The 17,943-nt window shown below is 38.9% G+C and overlaps 1 protein-coding gene across 9 annotated transcripts in view; it reads left to right on the forward strand.

Moving 5' to 3' along the window:
• Positions 1 to 17,943, forward strand: part of PDE9A (phosphodiesterase 9A) — an 80,924-nt gene that overhangs the window by 24,557 nt on the left and 38,424 nt on the right. For 3 of the 9 annotated variants that reach the window (XM_070750481.1, XM_070750482.1, XM_070750486.1), the window contains 3 exons: positions 8,693 to 8,747; positions 12,061 to 12,131; positions 14,709 to 14,793. In XM_070750481.1, coding sequence (XP_070606582.1) covers positions 8,693 to 8,747; positions 12,061 to 12,131; positions 14,709 to 14,793 — 211 coding nt within the window. Of the gene's footprint in view, positions 1 to 2,464; positions 2,624 to 2,805; positions 2,880 to 8,692; positions 8,748 to 11,797; positions 11,903 to 12,060; positions 12,132 to 13,134; positions 13,225 to 14,708; positions 14,794 to 17,943 lie in introns of those variants that run through there. The other 6 variants (XM_070750485.1, XM_070750484.1, XM_070750488.1 and 3 more) reach the window with 6 other exon arrangements.

A 17,943-nucleotide genomic window follows, 5' to 3' on the forward strand; every position in this document is an offset into this window, starting at 1 on the left:
GTCATGAACTCCTGGGCTAACCCAGAGGATTCACCATGTGACGGTAGATTAAAGTCCCTCAAGACAATAAGTCCGGGGAATTCTACCACCAACCCGGCTACCTTCTTAAGCAGCACAGGCAGGGCTGTTGACACACAGCTGGGAGGCAGGTACGTGAGCAACAAGCCCACCTGAACCCCTAGGTCCAGCTTCACCAAGAGGGACTCACAACCCGCAATCTAAGGAGTAACGAGTCTACATAGGCAAAACGTCTCCTTGGCTGTAATAGCCACTCCTCCCCCCCTTCCCTGGGGTCACTGCTGATGCCATATCTGAAACCCAGCTGGGCATATTTCAGAGAGAGGAACTCCTCCTTCTGGGCCCAGCCAGGTTTCAGTCACACATACCATGTCGGTCAAAAATCCTGGATGAGGGGAGCTTTATTTACAACCAACCTGGCATTGAGTAGCTTGAGCCCATCACCTAAGCTATTACACTCATCACCAGTACCCCGGGCTGAGCTCATGGGGCCAGAACAAGGATTTGCTTTCAAGCAATGATCTCTCCTTCTTCCAGAATGGCTTGCCCATGGCTCTCGCCATATCTGCCTCTCCCCAGCAGCTAGCCTGGCCATTGTTCCCATTCATCTCATACATACCATCCCACCCATCCCAATTATCCATCATTTAAAAAACTCCAATAATTTAGCTAAAAACAGCAATAAAACATTAATAAGCTAAAAACCCATCAACAATTAATACTATAATTACCATAAACTAATACTAAAAAAACTATAAGTATTAATTATTAAGAATGTTAAAAATATAGGGAATAATCAATTCAGTAATTCATTAACCAAGTCAGCAGTAAGATGGCACCAGGTTCTAAATCGACTGAATTCTAGAATTGTCCCGTGGGAGAATGTCCAAGTCCCTGGACTTTCGGTATTAATTGTTCTGTCCCCCAGGCTCTTTGGCGCCGGCCGCTGCCACCGGCCAGTTCTCCCAGTTGCTTTCTGTATATCATGACTGCTGTCTCTGAGTCCTCCATCTCCACGACACTTATTGATTGCCCTGGTCACCCTCCAATTGTCCACCATTCTTGCTGGGCAACATTTCCGGCTCTCCACAGTCTCAGCGGCTCCGGACAGCCTCCGCACAGCCCGTTGGTATTCTCGGTGTTCTCCTCGACCTCCTCCTCCTTCTCATAGGCCTCCTCCTCCTCAACAATGGCCAGGCTAGCTTCTCCATGCAGGCCCTCCACCCGACAGACCCTCTGATGCCGAGCGCTCCCACCATTCAGCGTCCCAGTGTCCCAGGTCTGTCTGGTAAGCCAGGGCTGCCTCGATCGTCTTAATCGCCTCCAGTGCCAGTGGTCTGCAATTCTCACCCACTCAACTCAGCTCGATCTCTCAGCTCAGTCTCTCAATGATGCAACCTAGTTCTTAATTAAATCTACGGCTTCGGAGGCGGCTGCCATTTTCCATGCCCCAGCTGATCAGCTCCCGGTGCATCTGCGGTTGAAACAGATCTGAAACATCATGGAGAGACGCCGTATTGAGGTCTCCAGAGACAGGGACTTCTCACCACTCCAGAACAACCAAAAACAGACTGCTAACTCACCTACATGGACTGGTGTGCTTATATGAAGAGACATTAATACCTTAGGCTACCTATATTTGAGCTGCAAAAATCTGATCACCACTAGATGACTTGATCTTTGCTTCTCAAAAAAGTAGTGAGCAAGAAAAGATGGATTCCCCTTCCCTTTTAAAAATTTTAAACTAACCCCAATAGAGAGCAGCAACTAAACATATATCAAATGGATGGAATCACTGTAGCAATTAAAGTTCTGGCATTCTTGCAGATGAAAAAGCAGACTAAATCAAAGCACCAAATAAACTGTATAGTTTACAGTTTTTTGGCTATTGGCTAGAAGTACAGTCGAAAAATAGAAGCTTTTCTCCACCCCACCCCCACCCCTCCCCTACTTATGGTATCTTTTACAGCACGAAAAATGACATGAAGGTGCAGTAGGAAAAATACAAGCATGTTGACCTGAATTTTGATATTCTGTATTCTAATCATATGTCTCCTATTCTGGGTCTTTTGATAAATCACAGCACATTTTACAGCTTTGAGTTGGGAAAAAATGATACCCTCCTTTATTGAAGTTGCCAACGTTTTATGGCAAGAGTTTTGTAAGTTTAATAGGAGAAACACAATGATCATATCATAGCAGGCAGTGATGAGGAAATCTTCACTCATTGAACTCTTCCCGAAGGTTACATGGGAACTCCACATGGGAAAAAGAAGAGAAAAACTTAGCAATACCTAGAAATCTTCAAGCAGTTGTGGCCAAGTTTGTAGAACACCTTGAAAACTTCAGTAGCTGAAATTTTTCCCGTTTCATAGTTACTGATATAGGAACCTGGAATTGCATAAATAGTTAATGTGGAATCAGGAAAAGAGACCTTTGTCTCTTTAAGGCAAGAGGAACTGCTAGCTGTATATCTTTACTATGCTGTTGGGTTATAAAAACATACGTCCTCGGTGTTTTATTATATCTATAAACATCAGTCTGCAGTTGACTGTTCCCTGGATTAGAATGTCCTAGGACTAAGGCTTCATATATTTACCTAGGAGTAAGTCTCATTTAATTCAATGCATGTAGCTTGTGGGTAAATAACTTTAAGCTTTGCACGTAAATTTAGAAAATGAGAGGGACAGAAAGTACAATATCTAGGGCAGGGATTCCCCCCTCCCTTTTTTTTTAAACTGGATTGTTTTTATAGGACTTTGTCATGATGTAAGTATCAGCCATTGCCAAATACTGAGAGGCAGTGAATGTGGGATACACAATTTATTCTTGGTTTGGCCTTTTATATCATCTGGTAGACGGTAAGCAGAAAGAAATCTCTTACGCTACTTTTAATTGAAAGCACTTCTTGTGCTTTCAAACTCATTTTCTGATATATAGTTCTTGGATTTCTAAAAAAAATAGAGAACTGCTTTCTTTTTGAATAGATGAATGCTGTTTGTTTGGGCTGATTGTGCTGCTTATAATTTTCTTTGCTTTATTGAAATACAGTAAATAACAAATCTCTTGCACAGGATGAATCTATTTTGAAGTTTTGCTTTAACTTAAAACTTTCTATGATTATTCATATCCATCATCACAAAGGAATCTTTTCAAAAATAGAAAGATAATAATATATAATATATATATAGTATGTATCAGAAAATGAGTTTGAATGAAACACATGCTTTAAAGAACATAATCTTGAATGTGTTTTCAATCAGCTTAACTCTTCATGGAAGCATTTAGTTATTTATTAATTTCAACAATTTCTGCATAATTATATTTTTGCTTCATGATAATAAATCTAAATATTACAGTTATTTAAAACCGTAACTGTCTTTACATTAAATTCATGCACTCTGATTGTTAACATTACCGATTGAATTGTTTTATAGCACAGGCCAAATTTTCATTCAAAAGACACAAACAATTGGAATTTCAGAGCTGTAGGCTAGATTAGAAAACTGGAGAGAAGATTGTTTAAAATGGCAGTGGTAAATCGTAGATATGTCTATTAAATCACCAGGAAGTGAGTTTAACTTGAGGGAGTGTGTATTCATCTGTGAACAATATGTAGAAAACACAGATTTGTTTTTATTACTAAATAACTGACTTCAGCAATTTCTGTTAGTTTCCCAAATCATCTGGCAAGCTACTTGAGAGACCTTTTGTCTGTGACTTTTCTTGATTTCTCAAACCCTGATGAGTGAGAGAATGTACAAAATATTCTGAAATATCACTTCAACTTGCAACAATTAAATAAAGACCAGTTTGTATTATTGCAGGGGTTCAGAAATAATTTGGAATTTTGTATATCATAGTATAGCAGAAATCTAGTTTACTGCTTTTCTCCACTTCAGGAATAAACCTGGATTTTATGTAGTTCCAACTAAAGCTGGGTAGATAAATAGGGCCAGATTGTCTTTTTGGCAGATTGCAATGAATACTCTAATTCTATCTCAATATATATACGCCTCTTTTAAAGGATTTATATATGTTAAAATGCCGTATCAGACTCTTTTAGTCATATAGCTTTTAAAAATAATTATCCCAAAATAGCTGTATTGGAAACTTTTAACACAACCAGCAAAAACTGTATATTTGAATATTGTGGCAATAACTTCAAAAATCTGAACAGTTATGGTTGCATTGGGTTTGATTGTGTTCCTTGCAAATTCTATCACATAAACAGACAGGGCAGACTCATTTATCATGCAGTAAACCCTGCCTAGGAAATTAACTTTATTGGCTGATTCTTTGTAACAAGAACAGAGTCAAACACCCATCAAATAATGGGTTAAATTCTGGCAGTGGGGCAATTATCAGTGTCAGATTTGGAGTGGTGGACAAGACATCCAATACAATTAAATTTTCCAAACTTAAAATCAAGCACAGGAAATGTATACAATAAATTGCCAGTGTGGGCATAATTATATTGGGCAAACTGGAAAACGTCAGTATCCTGGCATATTGTAACAGATTTTTTTCTCCAGAATTATCAGAATGTCATTGTATAACCATCCAAAATCATTAATAACAGAATAACAGAAGGGACTTTGGAGGTCTTCTATAGCAGACCTATACTATTTCAGACAAGCAGCTGCCCAGTCTCTTCTTAAAAGCCTCCAGTGGTGGAGCACCCACAATTTCTGGAGGAACACATAGGAGAATTATTATTAGCTATAATTTACAAGGTAGTTATGATTGCTTGAGGGGTTTTTGCTCCATTGAATTCAGGCAGTATATAAGGATGTAATAACTTGTTCCAAGTTTCTATGAAAAAACAGTTAAATGACTAGTAAAAATCTGATCTGTCATTTCACTAATTAATAGCAGCCATGAAATAGCAGATTATATGAATAATATTATTTCTTTAAAATGTCCAAATCCAAGTGGAATAAAATGCAGGCTTACAGCAGAGAAAATTATGAAAACTTGTTGTATTTATTTACTTACTTACTTACTTACTTACTTACTTACTTACTTACTTACTTACTTACTTACTTACTTATTTATTTCAATTTTTTAATGCCGCCCTTCTCCTTAGACTCAGGGCAGCTTACAACATGTTAGCAATAGCACTTTTTAACAGAGCCAACATATTGCCCCCACAATCCAGGTCCCCATTTTACCCATCTTGGAAGGATGGAAGGCTGAGTCAACCTTGAGCCGGTGATGAGATTTGAACCGCTGACGTGCAGATTTAGCAGTCAGCTTTAGTGGCCTGCAGTACTGCACTCTACCAACTGCGCCACCTCGGCTCACCTTTGAAAATAGTCTGATAGTCTCAAGAGAGTTTCCATGGCAGGGGAAGAAATAAGCAACAGAAGAGGTTCGGAATACAGTACTTTGAGCAAAAATGTAGAATTGACATTGTAACAATAGTCTTGAACCTATTTAGCCTTACATAGCAGGTGGGAGCATGTATGTGTGGGTGCGCGTGTGCGTGTGTGTGCTCCCACCTGCTTTGTAATGCTAAATAGCTTCAAGACTATTGTTACAATGTCAATTCTACATTTTTACTCAAAGTACTATATAGGCAGTCCTCAACTTAAAACAGTTCATTTACAGCAGCACACGACTTACAAGTCTACGGAGAAGGGCGGCATAACAGTTCAGTTATAACAGCACCGGAAAAAGTGGCTTATGTTTTTCACACTTATGACTAGTGATGGGCGAACCCAATGGTGTTCGGGTTCGGCAAGTTCAGATGAACTTTACGCAAAATTTGGCCGAACCCAAACCAAACCCGAACTCGAACCCGAACAGGGAATCCCTCCCACGAAGAGATTCCGGGGGCGGAGCTTTGACATCACCGGCAGGTTGCTAAGGATGCCAAGGTGATCACTTCCTGGATTCCATGGAATCCAGGAAGTGATCACCTTGGCGTCCTTAGCAACCTGCCAGTGACGTCAAAGCTCCGAACGCCGAACACGACCCTGAACTTTGCCCGAAGTTTGAAAAATTTTGGGTTCGTGTTCGGCATACCGAACACCGCAAAATTCGGTATGGACCTGAATTGTGTGGGTTCAGTTCACCCATCACCACTTATGACTTGTGGCGCATCCTCATGGTCACATTGTCAAAATTCAGATGCTTGGCAACTGACTCATATTTATGACTGTTGCAGTGTCCCATGGTTCTTTTGCAACCTTCTGACAAGCAAAGTCAACGAGGAAGCCAGATTCACTATTACTAACTTAAGAACATCTGTGTATTAAGTATGGCAAGAAAGGTCATAAAATGGGACAAAACATACTTAGCCAATGTCTCACTTAATAACAAACATTTTGGGCTCAATGGTGGTCATAACTTAAGCACTACCTGTAAGGGATCTTGGTTGATCTTGAAAAAGTAAGCACGGTCAGGCATGATGAGAAAACCACTAGAAAAATCTCAGAATTGTAGCTAAACTAGGAGTTGGAGATACATCCCAGAAGGTAATAGCAAAATATCTCCATAATAAGGAATGTACACATGAATGTGATTCTGTTGGAAAAATTGAGAATTAACAGAATTAGCAGTGCAATGCCATAAGGGTGACGCAATCTGCTTCAGGCAACATTGAAGGGAAAGAAATAAAAGCTGTCTGAAAGGTACCATAAATTAATATGGCCCTATTATGTAATTACTATGTCTCAGATGTAGGAATATAATTAAGGCATTTGATAATAAAATAGTATCAAAAATTAGGTGTCAAATAAGACTCCTTATGCAGGTATCCTACACAGAGATGTCACCGCTTCGGGGACATTTAGCCTCCGCCAGTTGGATGAAGCTCTTTCCTCCGCAGCAGCTGATCGGCCGCTGCCTTCTCTCCCTCGCCCAAAGGCCCCTAGCTCTTGGCCCCAGCCCTTTGGGTGAGGGAGAGAAGGCAGCGGCCGATCAGCTGCTGCAGAAGAAAGAGCTTCATCCAACCGGCAGAGGCAAAAAGTCCCATCCCCCCACTTCGAGAGGCCTTTCCATGCTACTAGCTATTTTGAAGGTCTGTGAGTAAACATATGTGGGGATAATATTTTTATCACCAGGAGAGCAGTGAGGAAAATGCTAACTCTTGGTTTTGTATTTCCTTCTGTTTCTTTTGCAGTGGATTCTAGAAAGGCTGAAACAAAATGAGTGTAATGTTTTTCAAGAGGGTGCCTACTTAAGCATCACTACCATCCCAAAGGTGTTTTTTCAAGAGGCAACTAGCCCTTCAGATCAGAGTTGAAGAAGCTTCTTGGATGGCCAGTTGCCTCTTGAAAAATTCCTTTGGGACAACCATGACCTGGATGAGTGAGAATCTCCATAGACATTAAGCATCAAGAGAACTTCAGATTCCATGGAATAGAAGTTCCCATGCAAAATTCCTTTGTCACTATGGAGGAGAAGGAGAATCTGAAACTAAAATTGTTTGTCCCACAACACAAAGGACTTGCACTCTATTCAATAGCTTCTTGCAGCCTAGTCAGTTCCTAGTATGAACAGGCCAGTACATAATCCATTGTTATAGTACTCAGGACAAAAGAAATAGAATATAATATAATTCTTTATTGGCCAAGTGTGATTGGACACACAAGAAATTTGTCTTTGGTGCATATGCTCTCAGTGTACATAAAAGAAAAGACACATTTGTCAAGAATCATGAAGTACAACACTTAATGATTGTTATAGAGTACAAATAAGCCATCGGGAAACAATATAAATCATAAGGATACAAGCAACAAGTTACAGTCATACAGTCATAAGTGGGAGGAGATGGGTGATAGGAACAATGAGAAGATGAATAGTAATATCAGCCTTAGTGAACAATTTGACAGTGGTGAGGGAATTGTTTGTGTAGCAGAAGGATGGCGTTCATGAATAAACTGTTCTTTTGTCTAGTTATCTTAGTGTGCAGTGCTCTATAGTGTCATTTTGAGGGTAGGAGTTGAAACAATTTATGTCCAGGATGCGAGGGATCAGTAAATATTTTCATGGCTCTCTTTTTGACTCGTGCAATGTACAGGTCCTCAATGGAAGGTAGGTTGGCACTAATTGTTTTTCCTGCAGTTCTGATTGTTTGTTTGTTTGTTTGTTTGTTTGTTTGTTTGTTTATCGGATTTATTATCTTCTGAAGTCTGTGTCTGTCTTGTTGGGTTGCAGCACCAAACCACACAGTTATAGAGATGCAGATGACAGAATCAATCATTATTCTGTAGAACTGTATCAACAACTCCTTGGGCAATTTGAACTTCTTGAGTTGATGCAGAAAGAACATTCTTGTGATTTATTAATGACATTTTTGATGTTAGGTGACCATTTAAGGTCTTGAGATATGATAGAACCTAGAAATTTGAAAGTCTCTACTGTTGATACTGTGTTGTCTACTATTGTAAGAGGGAGAAGTATGGGCAGGTTTCTCCTAAAGTCTACCACCATTTCTATGGTTTTGAATGTGTTCAGTTCCAGATTGTCCTGGTCGCACCACAAGGCTAGTTGTTCAACCTCCCATCTGTATGCGGTTTCATCGTTGTATCAAATGAGATCAATCACAATTAGAGGAAGCGTGTAATCTTTTCAAAAGGCATTATTTGTCAGACTCTATTGTGGGATATAACTGGTTTCTTTTTTCATGATATCAATTTGACATTTTATATTTTATTTTTAATAGAGACAGAACAATTGTTTCAGAATTTGCTGGAGCGGGTGGTTGAGCAACTTTCAAGGTACAGTAACCCTTTTTACTATACAATAATTTTAAAATTATGGAGCTCCCATAGAGTACTTTGGTTCTATATCTGCCTTGGCCCTGAGGCTGATTTACAGTTTGCATCCTTAGAGCTCCGTGGGACTAGGAGGCAGGGCCATTTCCAGAATTGCAGGAACTTTGACCTCCCCTTGCTTGTCCTCACTCGAGCTTGATGCTTCTCTAGTCAATTTCACAGGCAACCAAATTAGCAAACCTGATCTTCTAGCCAGTTTCTAAATTCCTGCAAAAATTGAATGTTTTATTTTCTCTACTTGTATAAAGAGTGTTCCTGGATACTTGCTCCATTTCACTCACAATCCAACATGTGGTTTCGGGAAAATCCCACTTAACTGTAAAATTAGACACTGTATCCTACCATGTATGTAGCTAGTGTGCTGTAGTGGTAAAGGTGCAGATTGAGAAACAGGGAGGTCCAGTCTCTCATCCATCCACAGCCACATAAGCTTACTGGATGGCTCTGGCCCAACCAATGCCACAGGGTTCTTGTAGGGAAAATGGAAGGATCTATGATCTATGCCACCTTGAGTTTGTCTATAACAAGTAGAATATAAATTGATATAGAAATGCCATCAATATGAATTGGAAACACGGAGGAGAGGCCTAGCAGAGTGATATTTCACTTTTCTAGGTGGAACAGAAGTGAGAGGGGTTTTCCTACTCTAGGACAGTGATGGCAAACCTATGGCACAGGTGCCACAGAGGGCTGGCTGGCATGCAAGCCATTATTATTATTATTATTATTATTATTATTATTATTATTATTATTTTTATTATTTATTGGATTTGTATGCCGCCCCTCTCCGCAAACTCGGGGCGGCTAACAACAGCAGTAAAACAGTACAACAAAATCCAATACTAAAAAACAGTTAAAAACCCATTATATAAAAACCAGTCATACATACAAACATACCATGCATAAAATTGTAAACGCCTAGGGGGAAGGTGTATCTTAGTTCCCCCATGCCTGGTGGCAGAGGTGGGTTTTAAGCAGCTTACGAAAGGCAAGGAGGGTGGGGGCAATTCTAATCTCTGGGGGGAGTTAGTTCCAGAGGGTCGGGGCCGCCACAGAGAAGGCTCTTCCTCTGGGTCCCGCCAAGCGACATTGTTTGGTTGAAGGGACCCGGAGAAGATCCACTCTGTGGGACCTAACTGGTCACTGGGATTCGTGTGGAAGAAGGCGGTCCCTGAGGTAATCTGGTCCGGTGCCATGAAGGCCTTTATAGGTCATAACCAACACATTGAATTGTGACCGGAAACTGATCGGCAACCAATGCAGACTGCGGAGTGTTGGAGTAACATGGGCATATTTGGGAAAGCCCATGATTGCTCTCACAGCTGCATTCTGCACGATCTGAAGTTTCCGAACACTTTTCAAAGGTAGCCCCATGTAGAGAGCATTATAGTAGTCGAGCCTCGAGGTGATGAAGGCATGAGTGACTGTGAGTAGTGACTCCCGGTCCAAATAGGGTCGCAATTGGTGCACCAGGCGAACCTGGGCGAACGCCCCCCTCGCCACAACTGAAAGGTGTTTCTCTAATGTGAGCTGTGGATCGAGGAGGACGCCCAAGTTGCGAACCCTCTCTGAGGGGGTCAATGATTCTCCCCCCAGGGTAATGGACGGACAGATGGAATTGTCCTTGGGAGGCAGGACCCACAGCCACTCCGTCTTGTCTGGGTTGAGTTTGAGTTTGACATTGCCCTAGCTCAGCTCCAACATGCATGTTTGTGCTGGCCAGCTGATTTTTGGCTCGCACAGAGGCTCTGGGAGGGTGTTTTTGGTTTCCAGAGAGCCTCGGAGGGATGGGGGAGGGCATTTTTACCCTCCCCCGGCTCCAGGAATGTCTTTGGAGCCTGGAGGGGGTGAAACAAGGGCCTACTTGGCCCACCACAAGTTGGGAAACAGGCTATTTCTAGCCTCAAGAGGGCCTCCGGGGGGCACTGAATTATGGGTGTGGCACTCGCACATGCACGACAGTGGGCACACATGCTCTTTCAGGGACCTAAGGGAAAAAAGGTTCACCATCACTGCTCTAGGAGCTATCATAGCTTGGAAAATAGGGCACTGACTGAATGGAAAATTTTACATTGGCCTACTTGTTATTTGAAAGCTAGCAAGATTGAAAAGTACCATAAGATTGATTTTTCAAAATGCTTTGCTGGTTTAGGGATAGAAATGTATATTGTATATACGGTATATAACTGGAAAGGAAGAAGGGAGGATATTGTATATCATTCTATCTTCCCTTGCAATTCGCAGACATTTTAGGCTGAAGTGAGAAAATGGATCAGAATGAATTAACATTGAAGCTTACAAAAATATGCACAGGGATTTGCTAAGGAAACATTTGCCTGTTGCATTGTACAGGTAGTCCTTGACTTACAACAGTTTAGTGACTGTTCAAAATTACAGCGGTGCTGAAAAAGTGACTTATGACCATTTTTCACACTTATGACTGTTGCAGAATCCCCATGGTCACATGATTTACCTTTGGATGCCTGACGATCAATTCACATTTATGAGGGTTGCAGCATCCCAGAATCATGTGACCCCTTTCTGTGACCTTCTGGCAAGCAAAAATCAATGGGGAAGCCAGATTCACTTAACAATTGTGTTACTAATTTAAGAACTGCACTGATTCACTTAATAAATGTGGCAAGAAGTCGTAAAATGGGGCAAAACTCACTTAACAAATTTCTCACTTAACAGCATAAATTTTGGGCTCAACTGTGGTTGTAAATTGAAGACTATCTGTTTATACTGTCTTTGTCTTGAAAAAGAAAATAACATTGTCTTCATTATAGATGAAGCTTTAGAAAAAAATGTACATTTAACTTTTTAAAATTTTAATTAGCCAAAATCATGGCCAGTTTATTATATTTGAATAAGCATGGATGAGCAGTCACCTAGTCTAGAAGTGTAAAGCAGTGTAATTCTGTATATTTCAATTTATATCTAGTAAACAAAGCATGCCTAAAAAGGAAAATTGATTCCTCCATTTATTTCAGAGAAGAATCGTTTTACATGTCACTCATACAAGGAGCCTTATCTTTCCTTCTAATCTGAATTAAATGGGGAACCTTTATGGACAGGAGAGGATTCATAACTCATATGTAAGTTCCTCATATCAAAAGCTGATCCTTAGCTAGGAAATAGATAGTAATTGGACACAATTAGTCATTTTTGAAGTTTCTTTCAGTGCATATTTATTTTTCCCTCAATATGCATATCTTTTTACTAAAGTTTGGGACTGTTGTTATTTTCTCTCCAGGGTATTTAAAATTGATGAATTGAAAACTGAAATATTTAATCAACTGGCAATGCTGGAGAAGAGAGTGGAAGGTGAGTTATTTATTTCTACTAGAAGAACAGAGTAGAAACTTTATTGGTTTAATCATCTGACCATATTAAAAATATAAAACCAATACAATTATACCAGTAAGTATAAAATTTTAAAATAGTAATACATATTCCTGAAAAATTGTCATACTATAATTAACCCCAATTGGATCTAAATCATCTGTCCTCTTCAAAATGGTCTTTGATATAAAGACTGTGATCTTATTAGTGATATGTAGATTCATTCCATTCAGAAAGTAGCATAGTTGCTTCTGGGTGCCTCAATATTTTTGTTATTTTTAAATACTCTAAATAACCAGTCCTTTCTGCAGAATACAGTTTCCAATCAATGATGATATGTGCAATGTCTTTAACTGCAGGTGCACCATAAATACACAATTTCCCTACAGACTGAGCTCCATAAAAATCTCCGATGTCATATCATGGTTGTTCAAAACGAGCTTTTGTTTTTAAGGTGTATTAGTTGTTATTTTTCTATCTGGGAGGCTAATTTGGGTTAGACAACCATCTGAAGGAATGTGATTAATTTAATTTAATTTAATTTAATTTAATTTAATTTAATTTAATTTAATTTAATTTAATTTAATTTAATTTAATTTAATTTAATTTAATTTAATTTAATTTAATTTAATTTAATTTAATTTAATTTAATTTAATTTAATTTAATTTAATTTAATTTAATTTAATTTAATTTAATTTAATTTAATTTAATTTAATTTAATTTAATTTAATTTAATTTAATTTAATTTAATTTAATTTTTTTGTTTTGTTTTGTTTTGTTTTATTTGTTTTTATTTGTTTTTATTTTATTTTTTTTATTTTTTATTTTTTTTATTTTTTTTATTTTTTATTTTTTTATTTTTTTATTTTTTTTATTTGTTTTTATTTGTTATTTGTTATTTGTTATTTGATTTGATTTGATTTGATTTGTATGCCACCCCTCTCCGTAGACTCGGTGATACAATATCATCTTGGGCAGCCACATTCATTGATGCTTTCTCTGAAACATTTATTGGCCTTCAGACCTGTTTGGACTGAGAATTGGATAGAGAATCGATATTGTGAGATTTGAAAGGTGGGCAGTCATGAGAGTGCATGATATGCAGCTGTTTTTCAAAACCAAGCTTGAGGTTTTCTCTACCTAGTGCCTTTTTTGGGGGGGGCAGGGTAAAATATAGTATTGGAGAAAGGGAAGAAGGGAAAGCAACCTTTCAAATCTAAAATTCTTTGTTCTCATATGCAATTCAGGAATGTGTGAACATTTCATTAAAATTATTATTGAAACAGACAAATCTATAGTGAACCTAAAGGACTGAAACTTTTTGTCTTAAATAGCTTCAATTATTTCAATTAACTGTTTTTCTTTATGAGTTTTCAATATAAGTTTTTGCACAAATGAAATTTGGAGCCACTAGTATTTCCATGTAGTGACATGGAAATACAAATGTGTTTGAATTACTGCTGGGGAGTCTTAGTTCAATGTACGTTCACATCCTCTTTATCCCCAAGTGAGAATCTGAAGTCTCTAGTTTATATATGTCTATGAAACACATGAATGGCCATTGGTAAGTGGCAAGAGGCTATGCTTCTCTGTAGACTCTGAAGTACTGTATTTGAAATAAAGATTGTTCCAGTTGTTTGCAGAGGTTTGTTGTCACTGCTGTCCAGCAGGAAACGTGCAATGCTGGTGTGATGAATGTCCCAGTCAGGCTGAGAATTTATTTCTGAGCAGTTGATAAACATTATAATGCCAGTGTAAAGGTAGTTCCAGAAAGTATGTATGGGGAGAATCATTAGAGGAAAACTGCCTCTGTACCAAGAATATACCAAGAATATCTTGATTCACATTCTTTCTCACTCTAAGTGGTATTATGAGCAGCAGATGCTATTTACTACTGCTGCTTTTTGACCTGAAGTCTTCCATGCAATCATTTCATGTCTCTCCTCACTTGTTGAAGGACATAATCCATTCCTCCTCCTCCTCCTCCTCCTCCTCCTCCTCCTCCTCCTCCTCCTCCTCTCCACTGCTTAAAATAACAAGTTGTAATTACTTTCTATCTATCCTCCTAATATGCTTGTTAGGCTGAGAAAAGTCGGCCCAGGGCTTAGTGTCATAGCTGGTGTTTCTATATAAAGAACTATCATGGAACCATTTTTTCATTTAGTAGGAGCTAAATGGAAACCCAACAAAATATTGTCATTATATAATCTTTGTATGAATATAGTATATTGTAGTAATGCCACAGCTTGTTGCTTTCATTTATTCCTATTCTAAGAAATAGTCCAGGAAAGCTGAAGGATGGCTGGATGTTGCTGCCGAGGCTTACAATAGTTATGTAGCTGCTTTTCTGCTACTGCTAATGTTACTCTTAATGTTGCGTTGTTTGAATGATTGATTCTATTAGCAGTACTTGCCCATAGAGGAAGAGGTTTCGGGTTGAGGGGCTGCTAAATCACTAGCCTGCTGTTGGTGGCTTTTGAAATTCTACTCATTACTGCATAATGAGATCCTTCGAGCTTCTCCATGGTAACCCTCCTGTTGTTTTACTTTGTTGACAGTGGAAGGACTGAAAATAGTGGAAATTGAAAAGTGTAAGAGTGACATCAAAAAGATGAGGGACGAAATGGCTGCAAGAAGTACCAGGTAAGCTTTGTGTTTTGCTGCTTGTGAAGAAAACCACTTTTGAATAGCCACTTCTGCATTGGGATAATTCTGAAGATTTATTTAGAAACCTATCTAGAGATACCCAGGATAGAATGTGATGGTCAGTTTAGTCTTGGACATGGAGAGCCAGGGTCAAGTCTCTATTTCACCTTGGAAACCCCAAGGTGGCTTGGCCATTAATAGCCAAATCCATTTCACAGGGTTATTTTTGGATCAAAATCAGAGAAGAAGGCTTGCTTGTGCTCTCAGAGAAAAGGTGAAATATAAATACAGTAAATAAATCAGTATTATATTAATGGGTCACAATTCAAAGTGTTGGTTATGACCTATAAAGCCCTTCATGACACCGGGCCAGAATATCTCAGGGACCACCTTCTGCCGCAAAAATCCCAGCGACTAGTTAGGTCCCACAGAGTGAGTCTTCTCCGGGTCCTGTCAACCAAACAATGTCGCTTGGCGGGACCCAGAGGAAAAGCCTTCTCTGTGGCGGCCCCGACTCTCTGGAACCAACTCCCCCCAGAGATTAGAATTGCCCCCACCCACCTTGCCTTTCGTAAGCTGCTTAAAACCCACCTCTGCCGCCAGGCATGGGGGGACTAAGATACACTTTCCCCCTAGGCCTTCACAATTTTATGTATGGTATGTTTGTATGTATGTATGATTGGTCTTTATATAATGGGTTTTTAACTGCTTTTTTAGTATTGGATTTTGTTGTATTGTTTTACTGCTGTTGTTAGCCGCCCCGAGTCTGCGGAGAGGGGCGGCATACAAATCCAATAAAAAATAATAATAATAATAATAATAATAATAATAATAATAATAATAATAATAATAAATGTTTCCTAGAGCTCTGGGAAATGGTGGGATATAAATCTAATGAATCAATAAAAGTGGATAAAATCCAACGTGTTTTTAAAAATTATTTAAGTAAATTATATAATTACCCATCATTAAATCATCACTCTGAGAAACATGAGATTAAAATCAAGAGTAGGGCTTGCTTCCAGGGGTTAATGTGCACAGAACTGACATCTAATAAACCAAATATTTTCTCATTTTCAATGGTCATTAATCACAAATTATGAAGCTTCGTGGTGTTTTTCAAATCAGCATGGATAAAAAGACAAGATTCCTTAGTTTTGTTTAAGAACATATGGCTATTTAATAGTTAAATAGTAACTGGAAAAATAACTCTTGGAAAGATTAACATCTTGGTTTCCCTCCATTAAGCCATCCGGTAATAAAGACTTGTGCCCTTGGTTTCATGCAGAGAACAAAAAATTCTTCTGCCAAGAAAAACATCTAGTTTGGTAACAGACTCACTAACAAGAAGTAGACCTGCTCCGATACAAAATGTAATCTGAGAAAACATCACAATATATATACAGAACTCCTCTTGCACTATGAGAGAATGTGCATATTATATTTTAACCCTCCAAATGAGTTATTTCCTTTTTACGAAAGAAGCCAGTCAACTAATATGATAAATTACCAGGTTTGGAATTAAAACAACAACAATTGCTTGGTGTGACAGACTTTATGAATTTAAAAACATCAGGCTGTTCTATAGCCACGATTCCTCATACAACAAGCACCTAAGCAACTAAACAGACATTTAAAAGTGTTATGGAAGGAGATGAATAGAAAACTGTTCTGAATCTTAGTTAAGAAAATGTTTTGTACTGCATCTCAAATGCAGACTGACTTATCTATCATGGCCTGGGGTGTGGGGTGGGGAAAGATGAGGGAAACATTAAATTTTGCTATTATCAATTGTGGAAAATTATATCAAGATGTGGGAGTTTGTACTACATTTAACTGTGTTCATATTTGTGTTCCTCTGCACAGAATTTTACAGTTCACAAAAGACAACATTTGTAGAGTTCTTCTGCACAAAATATTTCTTTGCCTTGTTGGAAAATGCATATACAGTAGTACCTCTAGATATGAGCTGCTCCACATGCGAGTATTCCAAGTTACGAGCCACGAGGGGAGAGAAATTTCTGTTCCAGACCCGAGCTCAAATTCGGGATACGAGCCGAGCGTCCACTAGGTGGCGCAAGAATCCTTGCTTCTGGTTATCTCAGAGGGGAAAAACAAAGTCTAAAGCCATTTGTTCCAGATACGAGTTGTTCAACATACAAGTTCCCTTCTGGAACGAATTAAACTCGTATCTAGAGGTACTACTGTACTCTAAGAATGAAGTTGAACAAATCTTTAACAAAAGTTAAACCACTCAGCCAGGTCACAGTTTTAAAATCTGCTGACTACCTCACAATAGTCTTTCTAGGTTTCTTTCTGTGCTCGTTCTTTTAATTGCATTTCTTAGGCCATGAAAAATAGAAAATACTCAAACTCACAGAGCCACTGTTTGTTAACTCTTGCAATACTCTTGTCTTTGTTCTCTCCTTCTTTTTCCATGCTGGAATACATGATAGCATGCTTTTTCAGATTTTACATTGCCCATGAAACTCCAGTTTGACAGCATTCATAACTTCCAGCTTGCAAAAAAGACTTTTATGAAAACAATTATGTTCATTGTCCTTTCTTCCTTCCACTATAATGCATCAGCTATATTTTCCCTATCTCTTGCACACACATGTTCATTCCTGCAAAGATTGCACTCTCAGTGCAATTTCAAAAGCTGTATTATATAGCCCAGGGGTGGGCTACTGCCCGGACATGGGGGAACGCAGTGGGGTAGCGAAAATGGAGCTCCACCCCAGAGCACCCAATTTGTACTGAAAGATGTTGAAAGAAAATGCAGGGCGTCCTGCATGAGCCATGACCACAGTGTGGTAGTAAAAATTTTGGTAGCCCTTCACTGAGTGGCCCCCAACATTTTGAGCACTAAAGATCTGTTTCGTGGAGAAAGATTTTTCCATGGACCAGAGAGGGTGTAGTTTTGCATGCAGCTTGCATCCTGCAGATGGGGCTTTGCTTGTTTACATAGCTTGGTTGCTGGCATGTCATGGCCTGGTGCTAGTCCACCGACCGGGGCTTGGGGATCCCGGTTATACAGCATGTACAGCCATCTCAGTTTAAACAGATAGCTTTTGAATTAGTATTTGAACCTAGTTATTCAGAACAAACTTAGATCATTGCTATGAATCGTTCAAATTCATTTCA

Source organism: Erythrolamprus reginae, chromosome 4 (genome assembly GCF_031021105.1).
Source record: "Erythrolamprus reginae isolate rEryReg1 chromosome 4, rEryReg1.hap1, whole genome shotgun sequence".
Lineage (NCBI taxonomy): Eukaryota > Metazoa > Chordata > Lepidosauria > Squamata > Dipsadidae > Erythrolamprus > Erythrolamprus reginae.